This window comes from Petaurus breviceps, unplaced genomic scaffold (genome assembly GCF_028583685.1).
Source record: "Petaurus breviceps papuanus isolate PSGF00001 unplaced genomic scaffold, PetGlider_PUasm1.0 90822, whole genome shotgun sequence".
Classification (NCBI taxonomy): Eukaryota; Metazoa; Chordata; class Mammalia; order Diprotodontia; family Petauridae; genus Petaurus; species Petaurus breviceps.
The window spans coordinates 10,066,932-10,091,633 of NW_027187351.1; the positions used below are offsets into that span (position 1 = coordinate 10,066,932).

Genomic DNA, 24,702 nt, shown 5'->3' on the forward strand with positions numbered 1-24,702 from the left:
GAGTTTCCCTTTTTGCAACTTTCAGCAGTCACTTCTTGTTCTGCCCTCTGGAGCCAATGAGAACAAGCCTTATTTTTGCTCTGTTAGTCTAGTTATCAAATTCTTTTTTTTTTTTTTTTTGCTTTTTGGAAGGCAATTGGAGTTAAGTGACTTCCCCAAGGTCACACAGCTAGTTTTTGTGCTAAGTATCTGAGGTCGGATTTGAACTCAGGTCCTCCTGACTTGAGGGCCGGTGCTCTATTCACTGTGCCACCTTGCCGCCCCTAAGTTATCAAATTCTTGAAGAAAAAAATGATCTTCTTATGAAGTGTTCAATTCTCTCTGCCAAACATCCTCACTTCCTCTAATTGACTTTCCTAAGCCATAACCTCAATATTTACATCAGATTATGTATTTGTTAATTTATGGAATTATGAAATGGCAGCAGGCATGCCCAGTTCTTTGGGTACTTGCTGGGAAAGACCACGAAGGAAGTGGGAAGTGAGGCTTCAATGACACTTTAATAAGACACTGAGGGTGTAGGGGCAAATAACATAAAGTACAGAGACAAAAGAGAGAAAAAGTAGAAGAGAGGGGCAGAGGACATAGGGACAGTAATGTGTTGATGGAGGAAGGCAAGCAGCAGTGAGGAAGTGAATGATGAGTGGAAAAGTCACAGAGTAACTCATGTAATCACAAATTAGCGCTGGGAGCACTCAGTGGCATAGACTCAGATGGAGATACAAGAGTGAAGGGGAGGGAGAGACTGTAGGTGAAGATCCCATTTTTACAGGGTTTTGAAATGGGGCAGACTAATTCTCTTATATGCCACCTTGGATTTAGTTCATTAAAATATTCAAGGGACGGCTAGGTGGTGCAGTGAATAGACCACTGGCCCTGGAGTCAAGAGGACCTGAGTTGAAATTTGGCCTCAGACACTTAACACAAAAACTAGCCATGTGACCTTGGGCAAGTCACATAACCCCAATTGCCCTCCAAAAAAAAGGCAAAAAAATTCAAATAATCTCAAAGTTCTCAGTAAAGCTTTCAAGTTAACATGTCCACATCATCTCAAAATTAATAACACCATTCAGTATTCTCTAGTCTTACTACAGTTGTCTAGAACTCACCTGAGATTTACATATCCCAGGACCAAAGGGTCCTGACAGCAAAGCCTAGATAGCTTCCCTTGCCCATGTTCTCAGGATGTGAATAAGATTAAAACAACTGAATAACAGTTGCAATTTTTTAAAAAATCCTTACAAAATAACCCATCTTTTTTTATCTGCAGTATTACAGTCAACAATATTTTTTTAAACCAATCCAGAGCTAAATTATGAAAAACTTCACACCACTGGCAGTGCAATTGGGTACCAAATCTTTTTTTTTTTTAGTCTTGTCCAACTTTTTGTGAACCCATTTGGGGTTTTCTTGGCAAAGATACTGTAATGATTTGCCTTTTCCTCCTCCAACTCATTTTACAGATGAAGCAACTGAAGCAAACTGAGTTAAGTGACTTATCCAGGGTCACACAGCTAGTAAAAAAGTGCTGAGGCCAAATTTGAACTCAGAAAGATGAGTCTTTCTAATTCTAGGCTCAGGATTCTATCCAGTGCAACATCTAACTTCCCTAAATGTATTCAAATGTACTGAAGTAATATTCAAGAGAAAAGCTTGCTAGGCCCAGTTATTCCACTAATAGACTTTCTGACATTAATCAAGTCACTCAACCCCTTAGTACTCAGTCTCCTCATCTATAAAACTTGGAGGGTGCATTAAATCATATGATCATAAATTTAGAGCTGGAAAGGAGTCTAAAGGCCTTCAAGTACAACCCCTTCATTTCACACTTGAAGAAACTGAACCTAAGAGAGGCTAGGTGGGCAAATGCCCAGAGCCACACAACTAGGAAGCACATGAGGCAGAATTCTGCCTCTAGCCTTTCTTACTACACACTCAACAAGCTAAATTTCTCTGTAACACTATCACTCTATATAGTTTGCTAAATGTAGAATATAAAATACAAAATACATTCATTAAGCATTTATTATGTACCAAGAACTGTCCTAAGGGCTGGGGATTACAGAGACAAAAATCAAGATAGTCCCTGCTCCTAAGACACTCATACAATTTTTTTTAATCTTTTTTCTTTTGCTTTTTGGAGGGCAATTGGTGTTAAGTGACTTGCCCAAGGTCACAGGGCTAGTTATTGTGTGTGTGTGTTAAGTCTCTGAGGTTGGATTTGAACTCAGGTCCTCCTGACTCCAGGGCCATTGCTCCATTCACTGCACCACCTAGCTGCCCCAAAATGACCCCCTTTTTTTTGGAGGGCAATTGGAGTTAAGTGACTTGCCCAAAGTCACACAGCTAGTAATTGTGTCAAGTGTCTGAGGCTGGATTTGAACTCAGGTCCTCCTGACTCCAGGGCCGATGCTCTATGACTGTGCCACCTAGCTGCTCCAAGACACTCATACTATAAAGGGGGGGGGGGGGGGAAGAGAATCAATATCAAAGAGAAACCAGCTCTCAAATGAGGAAAAATGGTCTACATTGTTCTTTTTTGTCTTTTATTTTTTTGGAGGGGGGAAGGCAGGGCAATTGGGGCTAAGTGATACGCCCAAGGTCACACAGCTAATAAGTGTTAAGTGCCTGAGGCCAAATTTGAACTCAGGTCCTCTTAATTCCAATTCTATTCGCTGTGCCACCTAGCTGCCCCTACATTGTTCTAAGTTGAAATCATATTTTCCCCAATGACGTGGCATATATAGAAAAGTAGAAATTATGTTGGAAAGCCCAATTAAATACTTCATAAGATCAGTTACTATGGTTGTGGGCTACTGGCTAGCACCCTACTTGTAAATTAAGTCTTACTGAGCTAAAAGGTTATACTTTGACTCTTCTGTAAAGTTTGTCAGAAAGAGTATCCCATTTGTATCCTTCAAAATTTTTTTTGTTGTTTTTCATTCTTCCTTCTGTAAGAGGACTAAGGACATCATGAGGGTGATGTCCTGACTTCTGCGTCAATTTGTTTTAAGTGAGGCAGAGTTGCCCAATGTCATCAGCCTCACTCTCTCTTCCAGAACCATGGAAGGCCAGGGGCAAGACATAAGCCAAGATGACAAGTAATGGTCCAGGATACAGTGGATGACCTTGGCCTTTCTAAATTAAGGCCTTTCCAAGGTTTCAGTTTGTCTGAGGCAATACCCTTTCAATGACTAAGGTCTAGGTAAGAATTAAGACAAAAGATGGTTTAACTTATCATCACAAAAATATTAATTTGGGAGGGAAAGATCCTCAAAGTTTCTGGCAAGAACAGAAAACAATTGCTACATACATCAAGGAAAGAAATATATTTAAGCTATGGGGGCACTGAATGCAGCAACTATAGTCAGTATCTAGCCCTGGATGTCTGGAGGTTTATGTTGTATTTACTCTTGTCTTTGAAAGATCCTCTGGGTTGCTGAGCTATAAGTCTGAGCTGCCTAAGTTCTTGGACAAAATGAACATTAAAAAATGGCTTTGATGGATTTGTCATAAAGTTATAAAAGTTTTATTTATTATAATACTCTAATACCTTCTAAGTTATTCTGTTTCCATTAGTATGTATTGAGATCAGAGGATGAAAAGAACTTAAAGGATCCCAAATAAAATAGTTTTGGGGATGTGTGCCTGAAATAATTTACAAAACTTTCTATAATTGAAAATTATGACTCTATAACATTCCAATTTATTCAGTACCAATTTTAGGTACTGGAGTTGGTAACAGCAAACTGATTCAGTAAAATCTATTTTGACAGTTAATTTTTTTGTTTGCTATCGGCAATAGGGGTATAGGTTATGTTCAGAGAACACTAGTATCTCTGGCGTGAGGGCTGCCCATCCCTTTCCATGGCTGCTTTCCAAGGTTGGTGTCTACCTGATCCACCTAACTCTCACCTGTGGCTCCGAGAAGCTGTAGAATGTAGAGTGGCTATACCCTGGCAAATAGTTTCAGTAGAAAGGATAACCCAGCTTGAGGGTAACTGAGGGGTCTCAAACCTGTCAATAAGTTAGAGGGTGTCTACACCAAGCATGTGAAGATTTTTCCTGGTGGAATGAATGGATGAGAACAATTTGTTCCAATGGCCATGAAGGCAGCTAAAGTATGTGCTGTGGAGTACTTAGAGCCTGGTTAAACGCTGAAGATGCCAAGGTCATCCACTGCAATCTGAGCTATCACCAGTCATCTTGACTCTGTCCTGTCATTGGACTGTGACAATTCTGGAAGAGAGAGTGAGGCTGATGAATTCATGCAACTCTGCCTCACTTACATCCAATTTACACAAAAATCAAAAGACATCACCCATATCATTTTACCATTTTTACCTATATCAAAATCCTCTGTAGTGACAGGCAAATGATGAAGCAGCAGCACTTGAGCTGGAGTCATAACATAAAGGCAGCCCCGGGCATAGAGTCCTTTTCTCCCTAGAAGCAGCAGTAGGATTCAGCAGCCCCTGGGTATCTGAGCAGCCTTTTAAAGACTCTACTGTGAGGAAGGGGCTAGAAAAGGTGCCCTAAAATTGTCTGCTTACCCAACCCTGACCAGATTACCATGGCAGGAGGGGATCCCACTCTGTGATCAAAACACAAAAAGTGTTTAAAAACTTCTGCAAAGATGATTCCACTCACCACTGATACATGGAATATGTGCACACTTATAGACTACACAAAATATAGTAGACCTGAAAGATGAATAGCTCTTTTATGAGAGAACTCAGAACTCATTCAAACAGCAGCCCTGAGTAAAACAAGGCTGACAAATTAAGACCAGTTAACTGAAACTGGAGCTAGATACATGTGAGTTTGCTTGTTTTGTGGAGTGGACACAGCAAAGGGGAGGAGCCATGAACCTGGAGTAGATTTTGCCATCAAAACTAATCCAGTCAACAAACTTGTTGCAAAAGGAGTGAACAACAGGCTCATGACAATGTGATCACCACTTGGAGGAAAATACCATGCTACCATTAGCAGTGCCTATGCTTCCACCATGACAAACCCTGATGAGGTCAAAGAAAAATTTATGAAGGCCTGAGAGACCCTTATCATCAATGGACCAAAAGAGGACAAGCTTATAATTCTGGGTGACTTTAATGCTAGAGTAAACTCAGGCGACCAGACATAGCAGAGGGTCCTTGGGAGGAATGGGAGTTGGTAACAGCAAGAGCTATGGTCACCTACTACTGAAGACTTGTACATCTCATGACCTTCTCATCACTAACACTGTTTTCCATTTACCTAAACGTAATAAAATTTCACAAATGCACCCTTGCAGCAAATATTAGCATTTAATAGACAATGTGATTGTAAGGCAAACAGATAGAATGCGAGAGTGATGAAGGCAGTGCGTGGCACAGAGTGCTGTATTGATCATAGACTTATCCTCTCCAAGATACATACTCACATTCAACAAAAGTGGCAGCCCCAAAACTAGCCTTGTAACCTTGGGCAAGTTATTTAACCCCAACTGCCCTCCAAAAGGCAAAAAAAAAAAAAAATGCGGCAGCCCCAAAGCAAAATGACTAGAGCACTTCACTGAGCAGTAACAGTTTGTAGCTAAGTTGGAGGAAAAGTTGAGTCAACACATGGTTAGCAACAGTGGAGCAGAAAAGGAGTGGGCAGCTTTCAGAGACTTGGTGTATGCACTGCATTTGCTCAACTGAGTCAGAACATTCACAAACCTCAACACTGGTTTGATGAAAATGAGGGGGAAATTCAGAAGCTGTTATATGAAAAATGAGAACTCCACAGGATTTACCAGCAGGATATTTCATCCATCTCTAAGAAGGCAGTATTTAGTTTCACAAAAAGTAAAATATAAGCAAAGTTTAGAGAGATGCAGAATTCTTGGTTCAGTAAAAGGCAGATAAAATTCAGTCTCATGCTGATCCTAACAATCCAAAGCACTTTTATGATGCCCTGAAGGCTATGTATGGGCCAAAGACCTGTGGTACATCTCAACTACTCAGTGCTGATGGAACCACACTAATTAGTGATAAGGACATGATCCTAGAGAGATGGGCTGAACACTTCCATGGTGTTCTCAACAGACCATCATTAATCAATGTTGAAGCCACTGACCATTTACCTCAAGTTGAAGTCAATACCTCCCTAGCTGAAGTACCAACTGAAGAGGTTTTGAATGCCATTAGGCTGGTCTTCTATGGCAAAGCACCTGGTGCTAATTCTATTCCAGCAGAGATTTACAAGGTGGGGGAGAGTCCATTGTTTATATAAAAACTGACTGAAATTTTCCAGGTTATATGGCAAAAGGATGTCATTCCCCAGAAGTTCAAGGATGCCTCCATTGTCCATCTCTATAAAGGTAAAGAAAATAGATTGTCCTGTGACAATCACAGGGTGGGGGGAGGGTCTCTTCCTTAGTTATTGCTGGCAAGATTTTTGCAAGAGTCCTTCTTAATGGACTGATCCTTCACCTGAAAGATGCTTATCTACCTGAGAGCCAGCATGGCCTCAGAAAGGGCCAAGGAACAGTTGATATGGTATTTGCTGCCTAACAACTCCAGGAGAGATGCCAAGAGCAGGGCAGAGGTCTGTACACAGCATTTATAGATCTGACCAAGGCCTCTGGTACTGTTAGTCATGAGAGTTTATGGAAAATCATGTCAAAATTTGGTTGCCCACTGAAGTTCATCAGTATTGCACATTAATTTCATGACATTGTGCTTGCCTGTATTTTAGATAATGGACAATGCTCTCGTGCTTTCCCAGACACCAATGGAGAAAAACAAGGCTTTGTGTTTGCTACCATGCTTTTTAGCATGATGTTTTCAGCCATGTGGTCAAATACTTTCAACAAGTACAAAAAAAGGTATCAAGATCAGCTACTGCACTGAAGATAAATTCTTCAATTTGAGAGGGCTACAAGACAAGACCAAAGCAAAGGGAGTGTTGATGCATAATTTTTTGTTTGCAGATGACTGTGTACTCAATGAAGTCTCTGAAGCTGAGATATCCAAAATATGGTTTGATCCTCTGCTGCTTGTACTAATTTTGGCCTAACAACACCAAGACAACCCAGCTACTCCATCAGTCAGCAAGCACAGCACCATCCATACATGGAACCATTGGTTACAGCAAATGGAGTTTTAAATGCTGTGGATAAGTTTACTCACCTTAGGAGTATTACTTTCCAGGGATGTACACATTGATAACGAGGTTGAGACATGTATTGCCAGAGCTAGCTCAGTGTTTGAGAGGCTCCAAAGTGTGGGAGAGAAGAGGTATTACACTGACTACCAGACTGAAGGTCTACAGAGACATTGTGCTGACCTTATTGTTGTATGCCTATGAAACCTGGATAGTATACCAGCACCATGCCAAGAAACTGAATCACTTCCATTTGAATTGTCATAGGAAGACTCTGAACATCACCTGACAGGATAAGATATCAGACACTGAAGTCCTTTCTTAAACTAAATTGCCAAAGCATTCAAACTCTGCTGCATCGAGTGCAACCCCAATGGGCTGGCCATGTTGTTCAGATGCCAAATTCATCCTTACCTAAAAGAATATTTTATAGAGAACTCACACAAGCACTTTCAAGATGGTCAGAAAAAAAGTGATACAAAGATACTTTCAAGGTTTCTCTTAAGAATTTTGGAATTGACTGTGTGACATGGGAGACACTGGCACAGAACCACTCAGCATGGCATGCCCACATCAGAGAAGGTGCTTTGCCCTATGAGCAAAGCATAACTGAAGTAGCTTAAAAGAAATGCAAGATGTGCAAATTTAGAGAAACCACCCCAAATGTTTACATGGACTATTTGTGTGGTAAAGCATTCTGAGCTCGTATCAATCTGATCAGCCACAGTCAGAAACACTGTAACTTAACTCTAACAGTGATGTCATTTAGGTCTTATTTGAGAACAAAGAACAAAGAGAACTTCAAGAACCATCTGCGATAATAAGCTGTAAGAGAAAATAAATGTGAATAAAGCTCTTCAGTGGAAGCTATTATGAAGAAATCCCTTGCAGATGTAAATGCTCAAGGAGAGCATGAATGACCACCTGTTGGGATACTGAAAAAGAGATTCCTTCACTAGGAGGGTCATTAGATTAGATGACCTCTCAAGTCCATTTCAGTTCTAGAATACACCATAACTTGGTTATGAAACAAAAGAGAAGCAGCATAGTATAGTGAAATAGAGAATTTAGAAGATACGTCCTGGTACCCTTCCTACTAAGATGTGTCTTAGTACTTTCTCTACATTAGCCAGCTGTGTAAGCGTGAACCAACAATTTAACCCATCCTGGAGAGAGAAGTGATCTCTAAGGCACCCTCTACCTCTAAAGTACAATTATTCCAAGGTATTCAGTCATTGACAAGGGTCAGATTTCCAGAACTACATTTTTTTTGAAAAAAAAAAATTCTAAGCCAAAGGCTTTATTTCTTATGTTTAAATCTCTCTCTCTCAATCTCTCTCTCTCTCTCTCTCTCTCTCTCTCTCTCTCTCTCTCTCTCTGGAGGGGGGAAGGCAGGGCAATTTTGGGTTAAATGACTTGTCTAAGGTCACATGGCTAGTAAGTGTGTCAAGTGTCTAAGGCTGGATTCGAACTCAGGTCCTCCTGACTCCAGGGCCGGTGCTGTATTCACTGCACCACCTAGCCTCCTCTTACATAAATCTTTTAAGGAATATCCAGTGATATATGGAAACTTTCTTTTATAGAGGTAAAGTTCTTAATCTACATCTCCATGAGGGCAGGAACCATGTCTAATTTAAACTTTTATCTTACTCAGTGCTTACCACAATACTCAATACATGCTAAGTGTTCAATGCCTGCTGAATTGAAGCTAATCTGACCTATTTATTATATAATGCATGGTTAAAGAAAAGTAAATCAGAGCTAGACTACGTCCTACCTCACTCATGACTCATTCCATGAACTACAGCAGGTGACTAATCCCATTTTCCTTTATTTTCTTCATGAGGAACATTTAATGTCTTCCTTAAAAAATGTATCAGAGAGATCACAGATACAAGGCTTTGACACCAAGGGGAATTTGGAGCCTGGGTGTATGAATGAATGAATATGAAGAGTGTTACTCTACAAACTATCATTTAGCCAGCCCTTTGAAAATGCCACACCTAGTCATCTTCACTTAATAGTCATCCAACATACAAAATAGACTAGTGCTAAATGATGAGAAAGAGAGAAACCACTGGAATGGCTGTATACAATGCAGGTATAATAGACAATAATAAATGTCGACCTCCAGTTTTTGGTATCGCCATATGTCTATTGAACCTCTCAAATTGGATGTGCCCAAAACATTTTAAGTTCAACATGTCTAAAACTGAGTTCGTTATTTTCCCCCCGAAACTCTATCCTCTTCTTACCCTACCTATTACTAGTGGGGACACCACCATCTTCCCAGTAACCTGGGATTGCAATCCAGGTGTCTTCTTTGAATTTTCAGTTTCTCTCCTTTCCCCCACCCCAATCCAATCTGTTGCCAAGGTGTATTATTTCTACTTTTATAACCTCTCTTGTAAATGCCTCCTGCCCTCCTCTGACATTGCCTCCCTGGTTGTAGGCCCTTATCATCTCACACTTAGACTATTGCAATATCTGGCTGGTGGGTAGTCTATCATAAGTCTCTCCCCACTCCAGTCCATTCTTCACTGAGCTGACAATGTGATCTTCCTAAAGTATAAATCTGACTCATGCCACACTCCTACTCAATAAACTCCAGTTGCTCCCTATCACCTCCAGGACCAAATATAAAATCTTCAGTTTGGCATTCAAAGCCCTTCACAACTTGTCACCCCCAAAGTTTTCAGTCTTGTTACACCTTATATACCACCTCCCCACTCCCCACCCAAAATTCTGGGATGCAATGAAGTTGGCTTCCTTGCTATTTCTAAAAAAAAAAAAACACTTCCTTTTCTGACTGGGCATATTCACTAGTTATCCCTCCATATATGGAGTGCTCTCCTTCCTCTTCTCCTTCTCTTGACTTCCTTGGTTTCCTTCAAGTCCCAGTTGAAATCCCACTTTTTACAAAAGCCTTTCCTGATCCTCCTCCATTCTAATATCGGTGTCTAGTATTTCCTGAGTTGATTATTTCCAATTTGTCCAGGATATGGCTTCTCTGTACATAGCTGTTTGCTTGTTGTTTCTTCCATTAGACTGTGATAGTATCGTCTATTGTCCTTTTTTTACATATTTCCAGAACTTAACATAGCATCTGGTACTTAATAAACATTGATTGACTGACTAACATTTATATGTCACTTTCAAGTCTACAAAGTGCTTTACATATATTACATCATTTGATCTTTACAACCCTGTGAGGTCAGCAGTCTTATCACTCTCATTTTCAGATTTGGACATAAGACCTAGAGAGGTTAGGTGGCTTGCCCAGGGACACGTAGTAAAGCTCGTGCCTGAAGTAAGATTTGAACTGAAATTTTCCTGACACCAAGTTGGGAATGCTTTTCATCATAGCACCTAGCTACTATTAACTCACAGCTAGGAAAACAGCAAAAGCTTATGGTTGGGTAGATTCCTAAAAATTGTGTAGAATAAAAACAACAATCATTCATTCTATAACCTGTTATAGATTATTAATTATTATTATGTTATTAATACTAATTAATCTTTTTAAATTAGTTTAACCAGGGGCCCAGGGCAAACAACCAAGAAAAATTGGATATAATTAAGAAAAAATAAAATTGGAGTTTAATATTAAGGGGGAAAAATAGCTATTACCAGTTCTATACAAAAACTTAAAAGGAAAAAGGTGATAAGACACTAAGCAATGCACTAAAACTAAGAAAATAACAAAGTGCCATCATATATCTAAATTTTACTGTTCTGATATTTTAGTCCAACAAAAGGCATTGACTCCTTTCAGCTACACTATATTTCAATTACATTAGTGTACTGAAGTGTGGCATTGTATGATTTTAACTTTTGTATGAACTTTGATTCATTAGAGCTGTCAAACATGAATTTTTCCACTTTTGTCAATATTAGTGGTTCAAAATCTCCACTCCCTATCCCAATTTCTGAGAAATTTCTGTAAAGTCTTTTCCATGTTCACAGAAAATCCCTTTGTCAATGACTCACTTTCAGGAAAAAACTTCTCACTGCCAAATTGTAGGGTTGAAAAAAATACAGAATCAATTTAATTTTCCTTCATGATTCATTATGTTACAGTCCTCCAGAGAATATGTATAGCACTGAAAGAAAAACAAATCTTCAAACTTGCAAGAATTACAATCACTTGTGAAAGCCATTCTAATCACACTATTGATATAGCATACAAATCTTCTTTTCAAAATCCTTGATTACTTAAAATGTGGGGGAAATTCTCATTATCTTAAATATTCTATACTGAGAAAAACAAATAAATCAAAATATCAAAGCATAATTCTTAAACATTTAACTTTACTTATTTAATGTGTTCTTGAGAAAAAACAATCACCTGAACTTTTAAAATGGAAGAAATAATATTGAATTTCCTTTATTGTTTAATGATATCTGCATTGAAGAGCAATCCCAATAGTCACAACAACCTTTGGTAATAGCAAAACTTACTAAGGAACAAATTAGATCTGACTATAACATAAATTTCAATGTGGGTTCACATTGATAAATTACACGTTTCTTAGAATACTACTAGTATAATAGTAGCAATGGAATGAATCTATTTGGATACTCAGTAATTATTTAGACATGACATAATGAAACAAATTACAATTTAAAAAACAGTCCTATCTTTTATGACCCACTTATGCAAGGATGGCAGCAAAGTGGTCAAAACAGGATCAGCTTATACTAAAAAAATCACATAATTGTTGACTACTTACAAACCTTAACCTGGTTGTTGATACCCAAAATGTAAGTTATCTAAACTAAATCTATAAGCAGAAAAGCAGCTTAAGGAACTGAATCATGTCAAAGTTGCCATGAAGTGAATCACATTAATCTTGACATTCTTATTAAAAACAAATCTAGGGGTAAAAATAGGGATGTTAAAGTTACATGGAAAAATAGTTCATATGATCTACTGGGAATAGCAAAAAAAAATCACAGAATTGGTTTTATTGTATGATCAAAGGCAAAAAGGAATATGATTTCATGATATGTTTGGTCATTTCTTATTATAGTACATACAATCAACGTTTGCAGAAAGATCACAATGAACATTGCTACAATTTATGTACAAATATTAGTTGTAAAAGAAAAAGGGGTCGAGAAATTCAAAAAATAACCCAATACTATCTTTCAAAGTAAATCAACATATACTTTTTTGTCAGATGGGAATGAGTGATGATTGTAAAGAATTGGAGAATATGGGTCAAGAATAAGGAAGGAGAGAGACCAAAGACTTATAAACTACACAGAAGTCTATCTCTTCTACATCATTATTTTCCTAAAGAAAACAATCAGTAAAAAAAAATTGGTAAGTGTTAGATAAGAGAAATGCTAACTAATAACAAAATAAGTGAAAAGATTATTTTTATCAGTAAGAAAAGACTCATTATTGATATGGGAATCATTCCCATGAATTAGTTTTCTGTATATAGTATAGTGAAACCATATGCTTGTTAAAGAAAAGATCAGTACAAAGTCATAAGAATAAAAATGAGAGAAATAATACAGCATACAATTCCCAGTGCTTTGCATAGTATCCCCACACATAATAAGCACTTAACAAATGCATGTTGAATTGTTAACTTAAAAGAAAGAATAAAAAAGCTTTTCTGACAGAACATGGAAGGGCACAGATTTGTGGGATAAGATAAGCTACAATAACATTATGACCAATCTATGAAATAATCTATTGTTTTTCTTTTCACAACTATACTACATAGTATAAATCCTTGATTATTTTAAACTCCCAATCAAGCATGTTTTTTAAATTTTACTTTCAGTTAGTCTTTCTGACCCTATATCTCCTTATTTGTAAAATGAGGGGATTGGTTGGACTCAATGAATTCTAAGTTCCTTTCCAGCTCTGAATTCAGGAATTATTAACTGATAGCTTAAAAAAGAAAGAAAAGAAATCCAAAATTAAATCCAAAATGATATTTTTGCTTGGTTCTTGGTCATGGCCTTGTGCTAAAATGGCATAGCTCTTAATATATTTAATCACTAAGGCAATAGAGATATTTGAGTAAGAAAAACAAAGGGAAGGAAACAGCCCTTTAACTTTGGCTATAGGCATTTTCCTTATGGACATTAGTATTTCTCCTAAATGGAATAACTTTCTATTAAAAGACCAAACTTGGCTTGATCATACTTTAATATGAAAAGGGTTCAAATGGCTTGCAAAGAGGGATTGCACAGAACCAAATCCAAACAAAGCAGAATTCCCTTCAAATATTTGTATCCAAGTTTCCTCAGCCCAGATGGCTTTAATGGTCAGGCTAAAGGCTCCACCCACACCTTCCACTCCCTCTATGTGTTGGCCCTTGACTGTCACTAATGATACTCAGCTGTTTTGGCTTTTAGTTTCTTCCTGCCTGGCCACCCAACCTCACATTTCTTACAAGGGGAAAGATATTTTAAATGAACCTTTAAAAATGTGATTTCTAAGCTAAAACTATACCAATAAACATAAAATTTCCAGATCATATGGGTCTACCAAAAATAGAGAGAGTACTATGAACAGCCACCCCATCACTCAGAAATTTTATTTTTAAGATATAGATCAACAGAAGACCCATAATTTGGGCATACATAATCCTAAATCAGTTGTAGTAATACCCATGTTTCTGTTATCAACTAATTCTAGTACCTTCTGCATGTAAAAGGAACAACTCACCAACACTTAAAAATCCATGGATTCCCACTTACTCTGGGGATGCTCCAGTTGGAATTATCAAGAGAATATAATCATTATTAAATACTACCCATCACAAATTAAAAAAAAGGAGAGTCATATAAGGCAAGAGCTATCATCATGGGCATCTATAGTGGGTGTATTCTAGTCTGAAAAGTACCTTTAAGGTAAGTCAGTTGAAGAGTTACCAGGTTCCTCAGGGTTATGAGTTAAAGACCAATAGGTACGTGGAATTTCTTTGACTCATGCCTGATTCTTGTTTTTCTTGATACTGTGAGGCAATGAAAAAGGTAGGGGATATGGAATCAGGGGACCTAGGTTGCAATCTCAGATCCTGCCACTAATTGTCTATAGGACCCTGAACCATTCATAGGACCATTCATCATCTTTTGACCCCATTCTGAGTCTATATTCGATCAGGTATTTTAGTGGAGAGGTATTTAATTTTAATTCTGTTCTACTACAGCATCCTGTGAGTTGTAAGCTACACAAATGGAGAAATCTTGTAACCCAAATTAAATAAATTTACCCAATAGCTTTATCCAGGGGAATCAGAATTCTAAGAAGGAAAGGAATGATTGCTCAGAACCTACACCATACCCTAAGAATCCTCAGGAGTAGGGTGAAACTGAGACCAGAGTAAACCTTCTAAGTTCACTCCATTCCAAACTGAGTCTAGGAAAGGTACTTTTTAACTTACTGCTCAGTGGAATCATTTGATGGTGCTTTTACAAATACCCAATGCCCCTTAGGTATTAGGTATTATTAAATAAGACCAATTTTCTATGGTCTTCATCCCTGTGCCTGTTTAGTGAATAAGACAAATATATGTATAACCCAGATTTTATTTTCCTTGAAGGATAGAACAAAGATCCATGGTGCTGTGGTATTGGACATAGGTTGAACATGAGTTCAAATTCCAGCTATAAAACTTAGTGCCTGGGGCGGCCAGGTAGCACAGCGAGTAAGAGCACCGGCTCCAGTGTTGGGATGACCTAGGGATCGAATCCCAGGCTCAAACACTTAGCACACACCCAGAAACACCTGGCCGTGTAACCTTGAGCAAGTTACTTAACCCTGATTGCTTAAAAAAAAAAACTTAGTGCCTATATGAATTTTAGCAAGTCATTTAATTAAGAGATGGAAAGGACATTAGAGGTCATCTAGTCCAATCTCCTTATTTTATAGATGAGGATACTTAGACCCAAAGTGGTGAAATGACTTTGACAAAAATTACATAATTTGTAAGCAGTAGAGCCAGGATTCCAACCTAGTTCTTCTGAATGCTGGTCTAAATCTCTTTTTGCTGCCTCACACTACTCCTCCTCTTAGCCTCAGTTTCCCCATATTTAAAATGAGGAAGTTGGATTAGATGACCTCTACATTTTCTTACTGCACTAAGTCAGGATTCTCTCTCTCTCTTTCTCTCTCTCTATACACACACACACACACCCACACCCACACACACACACACACACACACACGTGTGTATATGTATGTGTATATGTATAGTTTTCCCATATTGGCAAACAGTTATGTGATATCTAGCAAGTCACTTTGTCTCATTCTAAAGCTCATTTATAAAATAAAGACTTTGGCTAGATGATCTTTCTGTAAGGTCTCTAGTATACTGTAGGTGCTCAATAAATGTTCACTGGATCCATTTAAAACTGAATAGAGCTCTAACTAAATTTCTATGGCTTCTTTTTAATTTATATTCTAAGTTGAGAACAATTCAAATACATATGCATATAGGTTATATATATATATATACATATATATGAATTTACTAAATTTTAAAAAGACCTCTTAATGAAGTACATTCTAATGGTTCCTTTTAAAGGAAAACAGGTAGGTTTAAATCAACCAACCAGCACTTATTAAGTACCTACTATATGAAGCCACTCTGGCTTTGACAATACAAAGAAAACAGTGAAAGTCTGTGCTGTCAAAGAGCTGCCAATTCATTAAGAAAGAGAAAATATACATACATTGATATATAGAAAAAAGGTAACAGTAATTTGGAAAGCACAATTGCAGCTAAAAAAATAAGAAAGGTTTTATGATGATGGGAAACTTAAATTGAATCTTGAAAGAAAATAAGATCTCTAAGGAACAGAGGTAACAAAGGAATGAGGGCATTCTAGGAAAGAGAGGAGGGATGGCGAGAGACAGACAGACAGAAAGAGGCAGAGACAGAGAATAAAGACACAAAGATGGAGAAAGTGTATCAGGAGGAATAAAAAGTCAATTTAGTCAGGTCTTTAGTCGGGAGTGTGTTGGGGCCTGACTTTAAAAGCCTTTAAATTGGGGCGGCCAGGTAGCACAGTGAGTAAGAGCACCGGCTCCAGTGTCGGGATAACCTGGAGATCGAATCCCAGGCTCAGATACTCAGCACGACACCCAGAAATAACTGGCCGTGTAACCTTGAGCAAGTTACTTAACCCCGATTGCTTTAAAAAAAAAAAAAGCCTTTAAATGGTCAATCAATAGTCAGGCTATCAGTCAATCAACAAGCCTTTATTAAGTACTTAGAGGCACTATGCTAAGTGTTGGAGATACAATAAGAAGCAAAAAGAGTCCTTGCCTTCAAGAAGCTCTCATTCTAATGAGGGAGACACCATGCAAAGAAATATGTATATATAAGATATATACAGAACAAATTGGAGGTAGCCTTAGAAGGAAGGCAAGAGGACCAGAAGGTAGATATTAACATTTTAATGTAAGGAATACAATAGTTTCTACTAAATAATATTCAAGATCATAGAAACAAAGTGAAATGAGTATTAACTTCACTGTTTAAATGTATTACTCAGGGGCACTTAACACATGATAAAACTCCTGTGTTTTGTTTTTTCTTTCTTAATTCACCTTGGGAACAGGAGTAAATAGAAACAAACCATCTCTCCCACTTTTTTGAAGGTCTACTGACACTGTATTCACAAGCTAAATGTTCCTAAAGAAGTTAGAAGCCACTCATTAACATACAGAGCATAAGGATTTTAATAGATGTATCAGAGGTATCAACAGACACAGTCTATTAATTTTGGATAATAACAATAACTTACATTAATCAAGCACTTACTATATATGCCAGACATTGTGCTGAGCACTTTACAAGTATTATCTCATTTGTTCCTCACAACAATCCTGTAAAGTAGATGCCATTATTATCTCCATTTTACAGATGAGGAAACTGAGGCAGATAGTAGTTAAGAAACTTGAATAAGGTCATAGAGCTAGTATATGTGAAGTTAAATGTGAGCTGAAGTCTTCTTTACGTCAGACCAATGTCCTATCCAGAGCCACCACTTATCTTACCCGTACTTCCTATATTTTACAAGGTTCATTAGCAGATATAAGTTCATTTCCAAATGTCCACTTGCACTTGACAGTGTGGTGTTTAAAAAGGTTCACAAGACATCATTTCTGGGCAATTTAATCATTTTATTAACAATGCCAGCATTTTGATAAAAGGATGGTTATTTGGCCATCTTTCTCAGACCAAAGACTATCATGACAGTGGGCTCAGGGTTTATATGCCCTTTTGAAAGAGCAATGTTCAAAAGGATAACAGTCAACTCTGGTTAATAATTAATGAGAGGTGGACTTTACAGAGAGAAGAGGATGACATCATGTTACTCTTAGACTGAGAGACTATCTCTACACCCAGACCACCTCTAGTCTTGGGCTATTTGGACAAAAGAGTCTATCTCCACCCAACCTTTAGATTCCTTGAAAGGTGGACAGGGCTGAATAAGTAGAAGGTTAGCTCAACCTTCAGAAACTGAGAACTTGAAATGAGGATAGAGAAAAGGGGAAAATCTGAATCTCCCCAAATCAATGATTATTAATAATCATTTCTCTCAATAGAAAGGACAAATGCAAAATCCTAGACTTTAAAACAACTGTCAATTTTTAAAAATTCTAGGTTAAACTCAAAATCCTGAGGAGGAAAAGAATTTTAAAAAGAGTTTAGCGAATGAAGATACCTCTCCAAAAGACAAAAAGGTTATGTTAACTAAATTATCTTTTAATCATCTGTTTTCAAACTACAAAAAAAATGCTTTAAAAAAACAACACTATGTTTTTAACTCTTGAAGAAAACTATCTTCAAACCAGTGAAAATTTAATCTAGAAAGAATTCTGGATATTAAATCAAAAGACCTACACTCAAATCCCAGCTCAGTCAACTACTATCTGGGTGACCTTGGACAAGTGACTGAACATCTTAGTGTTTCTGGTTCCTTGTCTACAAAATGAGAGAGTTGGACTAAATGATCTCCAAGATCTCTCCCAATTCTGACACTTTGTGATTCTGCCAGACCAGCCCATTATTTTTTTTTTTTAAGCAATTGGGGTTAAGTAACTTGCTCAAGTTACTTAAGGTTACACGGCCAGGTGTTTCCGGGTGGGTGCTAAGTGTCTGAGCCTGGATTGATCCCCAAGTCATCCCGACACTGGGGCTGGTGCTCTTACTCACTGTGCTACCTGGCCTCCCCAACCTGATTTCTTTTTCTTTTTTTTTTTTTAAAGCAATTGGGGTTAAGTAACTTGCTCAAGGTTACATGGCCAGTTATTTCTGGGTGTGGTGGTAAGTATCTGAGCCCAGATTCAATCCCAGGTCATCCCAACTCTTACTCACTGAGCCACCTGGCCGCCCCCAGACCAGCCCATTATTAATCCATTGTTATTTTACATGTGAACTTTCACATATAAACACATAAAGACCAGGTGCCTTTCATTAACTAGCATCTTCAAATGAAATTCGAGACATCAATAGCAGAAGAACTGCTGGTTATAACAAAATACAAGAAAAAGAAAAATCCTTACCAAGATTACATTTTTTTTTAAATAACTAGTGCTTATACTGAAGAAAGGAAGGGGGTAACATTTTGTGGTTTGTGGGTTCCTTCTTTCTTTTTGTGGATGGTGCCTGACTATATTAAGCTTAAGCTCCCAATATTAATCAGAATTCCTCAAGATAAAATGTGCAAAGGGTTTCCCTAAGAAAGTGTGATTGGTTGCTTGGATACATACACAAATTTCAGGGAAATGAAATATAACAAACTGTACCAAGTGAATAAACTGATAAAAAATTTTGGAAAAACTTAGTGTTAGGCTCCAAATTCAGCAGGAAGAAATAAGGCTATAACTTAACATGTCAACACATTAAAAAAATACTTCAAGTAAAAAAAAAATTCATGTTTTCCTTGTGATTAGAGCATGATGTTTCAAGAACCCCAACAACCAGCTCTTCTCTAAGAAATACCTTCAGTTTGAAATATTTGCCTTCCTTACAAAGTTAGCTAGCCCCTAGATCAGAAAGGATATATACTGTCAGTGGGACCTTCCTTTGAGATTTGTGGCTTCCTACATTCATTTTGTGGTTTATATCTGGCCGTTTCAATAATAAGCTCTTAAAATTAATAAGATAAAATGTTCAAGAGTTCTTCCCTCACCAACACACCACACACACACATGCACACACACACACACATTTATTTATTCTAGAAAACAGCACTTGGAAACACACACAGAGGCATCATTCAGCAAGCCAATGTACTATATAATAGCAGTTTGGAAAGAATGGGAGAATACAAATTCATCAGGGGAAAAAAAAATAAGATGTGATATGTCACCCTACAAGGACATGTTTATAATAAATTTTCCTGAAGTATTTAAAAAAATTTCTTTTGAAACTATCTTGAATTAATATCTTTAGTATGTTGAGAAGTCCTAATACCTTTCCACCAGTAAAATACATAGAAGATTCATTTGTAGATTTTATTCTTCAAAGTAAGTTTTCTTTTAATCATGTATCCCAAAGAGTTTAAGTATCTTTAGAAGCCAAATCAATAAGAAAGAATATTCTTGTGACATCTGAAATGATTTGAAGTTTGTATTTATCTTACAAACTACCATTTCAATAAAAGAGAAAGTCATAGAAATAAAGTCATGACACCATTTAGACTATATCTCACACAGTTGGAATATATATTATATGGAATATATAATATATATTATAAATGTATATACTATATGGAATAAAGATCAACAATATTTGGGGGGAGAAATGGAAAGATATGGGGGAAGGCGGGTAAAGGGAGAAAAAGGAGGTGGAACATGATATTTAACAAAGTGATATAAAGCTAATTTTACAATGACAGGACTATAGATGACTAAGCTTTTAGTACTCACAGGCTTACCATCTTGACCAGGCTGTCCTGGATAACCATGATTCCCAGGTTGTCCAGGGTCTCCCTTGAAAGACAAAAGTAAATAAATATATCACAAAATAGCTCTGCCCATCAGTATAACAAAAACATAATGCAATTAATATGTCATGATGATGGTCTAACCTCTGTCCCCTAACAAACCTGTGGCCTTCAAAGAATGGGCAATAAGCCTGGGCATATTTTTAGAAAATTAGTGACTATACTAGAGTATTACTTTGGCCAACATTTCATTCCAGAAAGCTACCTTTAACTCAAAAATGTAAACAAAGCAAAACAAAATCAAACAAAACAAAAAAAAATAATGGGAATAAAAATGTACGTTTTTCTCCAATTCTGGTAGATTCATTTAAATAGTACTAACTTCTTCATTTCTTTTTCTAGGAGCTTGGTTTGGGGTTTCCTCATGAAACTTACAATGCCTCTTTACTCATTCAATAAGTCCTTAAAAAGTGCCTGGGATAGATATGAGTGAATTAGAATCAACTCCCTAGCATGGAGGTCATTCTTTTGGGAAAGAGATCATTCCTATAAGCTTCAGTGATGGCCTATACTGACTAGAAAAGGCTGTATTAAGCCAATCTCCTTGTTCCAAAACAATTCTTTAGTCTACTGGCTAGAGTACTGAAATGGAACAGGAAAAGTGAAAAGGGCTCAATTTATTTCAGGGGCATAAATGGAAATGGGAAATACTATTTTAATGTACCATCTAATACTCCAAAAGGCCTTTAACATAAAAGAGAGAGAAACTGCACTCTTTAAATATGATGTAGAAAGAATAATTAAAAATCTAGAAACAGCAGTTGTAAAAATTCAAGTTATCTCTACCTGATGGGACATATTTTGCAAATGAAATCTCTTTACCAATGGGAGAGATGAGAGAGAAATCCGATACAGAACCCTTTACTAGGGCAGTGGAAACAGAGGTAGTATAATTGTACTCTTATGTTCCTGAGAAGATACTCGGTATGTGTGTGTACATGTGTATGTGTAAGTGTACTTCTGTTTGCTTGTGTTCCCTTCCTCCAATTCTATAAATAAAAGTTTTCTAAAAGATACAAAGTTTGTCTTCCACAATGGCTCTCAAGGCATGGATTATTCTTTTCACAATAGAAACACATGCCAGCAACATTAATTTTTCTGCAACTTCCTTATCATTCAGATAAATATTCTAATGTTTAGGGTAAAAAGAAAAAGAAAACCTTCCACTAGACAAATTCAAAACTTTTTATAAGGAACAAGTGAAGAACGATAGTCATTGAGGAAGGATACTTTTTAAAAGTACTTTAGAGCACTTTCTAGCCTGGGAGATCTCTTCTTTTAAGTTACCACACATCTGCCTTTCCTCAGACCACAGGAATTTCTGCTACAATTCAGAATTCCGTGATTCAGCTATGAGCAATTAACTTCCTTCTTTTACTTTTGTCTATGAGTATTTTGTATACCCTTTGTTGTAATGCACCAACAAATAATGTTCTGTTTAATGTCTAAGACGTCATTTTGCTAAACTAACAATCATTCTACGTTTCCAATTGTCTAAGTTAAAAAAAATCTTTAAAACATGGCTTTTTTTAAATGGAAGATATTTTAAAATTAACTTCTCCAAATTCAGTCCAAAAGCAAACTGATAACAAATCCAAAAATCATAAGCAAAGGTACAGAATTTCAAGTCATCTGGCCAAATACATACCTAATAATGTTATGACCAAATCTCAGACCAACTTTAGAAATTATGTCAATATCAAATAAATGGATATAAGATGAATTTTCAGTTTTACTTTTGTGATAGCATTTGAGCTTTAACATCCTCAGGTTTAGACTTTAATTATAAGCAGAACATGAAGCACATGATGAAAATTTATGTGTGGGATTGTCATACAAGCTAGAAAAATCAAAATTATGTGTTTTGATAATAGGACAACAGACTATAAAGAGAAGATGTTCCAGTTGTGGTGAAACTAAGATGCTAGCAATTTAGAAATAGGAAATTAAGTTAAATTTGATATTACACATTCTTCTCTAATATAATCTGAGCCACTAGATTTGGCATGAGAAGTTTTACTTGCAACATTAAAATCAGTTACAGAGTTTTATTTTGCATTTGATGTTTTCATTTTGCCAATTTCAACACAAAATATTTCCAAGTGGGGAACAATGAAAAATATATATATTTTTTGCAAATCACACATCTACCTTGACCAGGTAATATCAGTTGGTTAAAGCATAATGTCATGGAATCCATGGGTTCTTTTACCACCACTACAAAAACTGAAAATGCTTGTCCCATTGTCTGAGGGACAATAACGTTATCTTCCTATGTGAAAGGCTGCTAATGTAGGCATATAAAAGATTATTTAAGGCCAAGTTTAAAATGATTATTATAGAGAAAGTGTGTGGTATAATTCTTTTTTTTTTTGAGAGTTACTTTTAACTTTTTATTCCAATGAATGAGCCAGGGGCTTGAGGCTGCAGGCTGTCGCCAGGGCCCCAGAGTCTTCCTCCGGTGGAGATGCAAGCCGGGTTGTCGGGTCTACCTCACCAGTGACCTGGTTTGAAGGCAGACCGTCATTGGTGCCGGGTGGAAGACTCTGAGGATCAGGAGAGACAGGTGCAGGAAGGGAGGGGGGGACTAGAGGTAGCAAGGCATGTCCTTCTCAATCACCAGGGGCTCTTCCATGGGACCGTACCGCTTCACCACACAGCCATATTTGTCAATAAGGAACTTGGTGAAGTTCCACTTTATTGCGTTGCCCAAAATGCCCTTCCCTCTGGGTTGGATTTTCATCCATTTCCATAGGGGGTGGGCATCATCACCATTGACACATATTTTGCTGTACATATCAAACTTGACATTGTAGCCGGCAGCGAATTCTCAGATTTCTGCATTACTCCCTGGCTGCTGCCTCCCAAACTAGTTGCAAGGGAAAGCTAAAATGTGTAAACCATGCTCAGCATATCTGGCGTGCAGGTCGACAAGCTGAGTGTAGTTTATGTCTGTCTTACCTCACTGGGAGGCTACATTGGGAACGATGCAGACATAGCCCCTGTATTTATCCAGGGACACTATGCGACCATCAATATCCTTAGCAGAAAAGTCGTGCATTGACCTGGCACATCTCCAATCATTTTGGGAAGCGCACATACTGCTGGAAAGGCCTGGGGCCACCAGGGCTGTGCACAGTAGAGCTGGCCGTGTGGTATAATTCTCCAAGACTTAATTGCACATGTACATTGATAAAGGAGGTTCCTACACTATAATTTCTCTCTATCAAGGAAAATTATAGGTTCATATAAAAATATTAGATTGAAATAAAAGACAAAGATAGTAAATGGTGCATGGGCATGCACATGTGTCAAGAAAAAAACATTTTTTCCCTTATTACAATTACATCATAGAATTCACTCACTTTGGGGCCTGGGAGTCCTGGTTTTCCTGGTGGACATACACAAGGAGCTGGGGTAGAGCCTACATCACTGGGACCATTCAGGCACTATGCAAAGCAAATTAACAATAAGCAAAAACACAAGCTTAAAACTCTTCAAATTTTAAAACCAGCATTTGAATGAATCGTTATAATGGGATTTCGCTGTCAGGTTGGTCCTTGGGAATCTTGAACAGAGTACCACAGGTGAGAGAGTGTGACCAGTAAATTGTCATGATAAAACCTTTATACTGCCTTTCCCAACTTATTGATACAAATCACACAAGTTCAGAGACATGAGATGTGAGAATTTATTAAGTACTTATATAACCCCTCCCCAATGCATCTATCGTGTACATTTCTTCATCTGTGACACAGAATCTATCACTGTTGGCACTGGTAAATTAGCTCAATGACATTTGTATTTCTTCAGTTAATGTCTCTATATGTGAGATGTTGGGAAGAAAATAAGCATGGTACTTCTGGACACTATAAGATTGTCCAACACAATGTCTTGGGATACTTCTTAAGCTAAGAGAAGCACAAAAAACACCTGAGGTTGGAAAATATATTGACTACTAAAACTGTATATCCTCCCTAAAAATGAAATAGATGGGTTCCTCTGAGTTTGAGCACATAGAGAAGGATCAATAGTAAGTTACTTATCCTGTCCCCCAAAACTAGCCTGCCACTCAAGAACCATCCTAAAGAAGCCATCCTGTTTGAATCAGTTTAGAAGATCAAGTTTATTAAATTTCTTAGCAAACAAAGAGGAATAGCAAGACTCTTTGGAATTTCTTCCCCAATTCTTCTATCAGATCCCATCCTACAGCAAGGCTATAGTCTAACTTTATTTTAAGCCCTTTGCTTGGTGTCTTATGATCTTATCATCAATGTCACACAAGTAATTAAAGTAAAAATAACTTTTATTTACTGGAAGAAAAATTTCATAGGCATTTTCCATTTTAAGTCAATCTAATAGGAATATCCAAGTCAAGATGAGTTCATTGAATGTGAAAATTTTGATTCTATAGTACATGGCTACATTTATAAAAGCTATTTCCAACTGGTCAATCTACTTACAGTTGTTAGAAAATTATTTAATATTCCCAAAGTGCTTTTGAGACACAGTAAGGTGAATAAAATGACTCAGGCTTACCTCTCCGTTCTGTAACAAAAACAAAAACAAAATATATAAGTAATC

General features: G+C 37.3%; 1 protein-coding gene and 1 pseudogene across 1 annotated transcript in view; both read right to left on the bottom strand.

The window, feature by feature from the left end:
* The window catches only part of COL21A1 (collagen type XXI alpha 1 chain), a 252,989-nt gene that overhangs the window by 90,853 nt on the left and 137,434 nt on the right, over positions 1–24,702 (bottom strand). Inside the window, exons 8-10 of the mRNA XM_069070650.1 lie at positions 24,658–24,666; positions 23,484–23,567; positions 20,042–20,104 (exon numbers count right to left, since the gene is read on the bottom strand). Coding sequence (XP_068926751.1) covers positions 20,042–20,104; positions 23,484–23,567; positions 24,658–24,666 — 156 coding nt within the window. The remainder of the gene's footprint in view (positions 1–20,041; positions 20,105–23,483; positions 23,568–24,657; positions 24,667–24,702) is intronic.
* On the bottom strand, positions 22,479–23,287 carry LOC138148151 (phospholipid hydroperoxide glutathione peroxidase pseudogene; annotated as a pseudogene).